The sequence below is a fragment of the Propithecus coquereli genome, unplaced genomic scaffold (assembly GCF_000956105.1).
Source record: "Propithecus coquereli isolate 6110/MARCELLA unplaced genomic scaffold, Pcoq_1.0 Scaffold65, whole genome shotgun sequence".
In the NCBI taxonomy this organism is placed as follows: Eukaryota; Metazoa; Chordata; class Mammalia; order Primates; family Indriidae; genus Propithecus; species Propithecus coquereli.
The window spans coordinates 5,507,891-5,509,875 of NW_012152507.1; the positions used below are offsets into that span (position 1 = coordinate 5,507,891).

The following is a 1,985-nucleotide window of genomic DNA, read 5'->3' on the forward strand; positions in this document are numbered from 1 at the left end:
TAGTTTACTCCAGTCTCAGGTGGCCAGTAAGCTTTTTAAAATCTTGATGAGAAATGATAGTGACAACAGCATTAGAATGAGGAAAGTAAAAAAAAGATACATATCACAGAATTATGTGATCTGCAATGAAACTTAATCATTTTTTCAAAATTTAGGGTTGATCCATTTTCTAAGAAAGATTGGTATGATGTGAAGGCACCTGCTATGTTCAATATAAGAAATATTGGGAAAACACTAGTCACCAGAACTCAAGGAACGAGTGAGTATCTTACTCTTGGTTTGTATTCTCCTTAAATTGGGGGGTATATATTGTTGCCAGCATCTGGATCTGCTGTTGGTCCTGTGATGGAAGACTTTAAAGGAAATGTCAGCTTTCACACCTGTGGTGCTTCTTTTTGGTACAACACTGTAGAAGCAAGGTGGTGCGTTTAGAATTACTAAGAAAAAACGTGTATAGGTAGTTTTGAGCTCCTAATGAGCACTGTTGATAAGCCATTGGCATCTAGATGTTTATTAATGTCTAACCTCAACTTATGTGCATGACTCTGTAGGCTTGCCTTTGCTTATGTGGTTACTGTTGTTAGACATTTGATTCCTGTTTTGTAGAAATTGCATCCGATGGCCTCAAGGGTCGTGTATTTGAAGTGAGCCTTGCTGATCTGCAAAACGATGAAGTTGCATTTAGAAAATTCAAGCTGATTACTGAAGATGTTCAGGGCAAAAACTGCCTGACTAATTTTCATGGCATGGACCTTACCCGTGACAAAATGTGTTCCATGGTTAAAAAATGGCAGGTGAGACCAGCAGTTTCCCTTAGAATACATAGTGCTATGCAGTGTGTGACCAAGGATGTCATGATGTGATGACAGAAAGGAGCATATCATAAAATTGTGGTTGAGTTCACTTTAAATCCTTGATTGTTTTCTTGTTATTATTGAGTGCTCACTCTGGGGTTGGCAAGGTATGACCTTCCTATTTTACTTGTCTGTTTAAATCCAACATTTAATATTGGGTTATCATCAAGTCAGGATTTTTTGCTTCATGGATTAGTGGTTTTTTGAGGAACATCTGGGTGCAAGTGGGCAGTTTTGCCTGTCTTCTGAGTATCTTTGGATCTCAAAATCAAGTGAGTTTATAGTGAAAGAGTCTTTTGATTACCTCTGGCAATAGAGCATAGTAGTGGCAGAGCCTTTGGTGTGACATTGAAATCTTGGCTCCATTTCCTAATTGTGTTCTCTTTGGAGAGTAACTTAAGCTTGCTAAGCCTTGGTTTCTTTATCTGTGAAATGGAGGTAAGAATATCATTTCATTGAATTGTGAGGATGAAATTAAAAATCCATGTAAACATGCTTAGTACAGTGCTGGACATAAAAAGGTTTTAGTAAACCGTATCATTTCAGATGTGTCTGGCTAGCCACCCAGTTTTGGAATATTCTGTATGTGGGAATGAATGATGACAAAATGTTTCGGTCCCAAATGATACATACTGATTATACCGTTACATTTATTTCTGACATTCCCTTAAGTTGTGTGTTTGTTTTTTTAGACAAAGTCTTGCTTTGTAGCCTCAGGCTAGAGTACAGTAGGGTCATCATAGCTCACTGCGACCTCAAACTCCTAGGCTGAAGTGGTCCTCCTGCCTCAGCCTCCCACGTAGCTGGGACTACAGCGGGCACCACCATACCCAGCTAATTTTCTTTATTTTTTGTAGAGACAGGGTCTTCCTATGTTGCCCAGGCTGATACTGAACTCCTAGCCTCAAGCCATCCTCCCAAAGTGCTAGGATTACAGGCATGAGCCACTGTACCTGGCCTTCCCCTAAGATTTTATGATTCCATTTCTGGAAATATTTTAAAGTCCCTTGGCTGTAATTGTATTGATAAGTTCATTTTTTTAAACTAGGATTTAAAATTCACAAAATGCAAATGAGGCAATCACTTTTCATCATTACCTAAGATGATTTTTTTTTTTTTTTTTTTTTTTTT

At 38.2% G+C, this 1,985-nt stretch overlaps 1 protein-coding gene across 1 annotated transcript in view; it reads left to right on the forward strand.

The window, feature by feature from the left end:
• Positions 1-878, forward strand: part of RPS3A (ribosomal protein S3A) — a 5,495-nt gene extending 4,617 nt beyond the window's left edge. The window contains exons 2-3 of the mRNA XM_012660061.1: positions 156-259; positions 607-878. Coding sequence (XP_012515515.1) covers positions 156-259; positions 607-863 — 361 coding nt within the window. The 3' untranslated portion in view covers positions 864-878. The remainder of the gene's footprint in view (positions 1-155; positions 260-606) is intronic.
• The last annotated feature ends 1,107 nt before the right edge of the window (positions 879-1,985 follow it).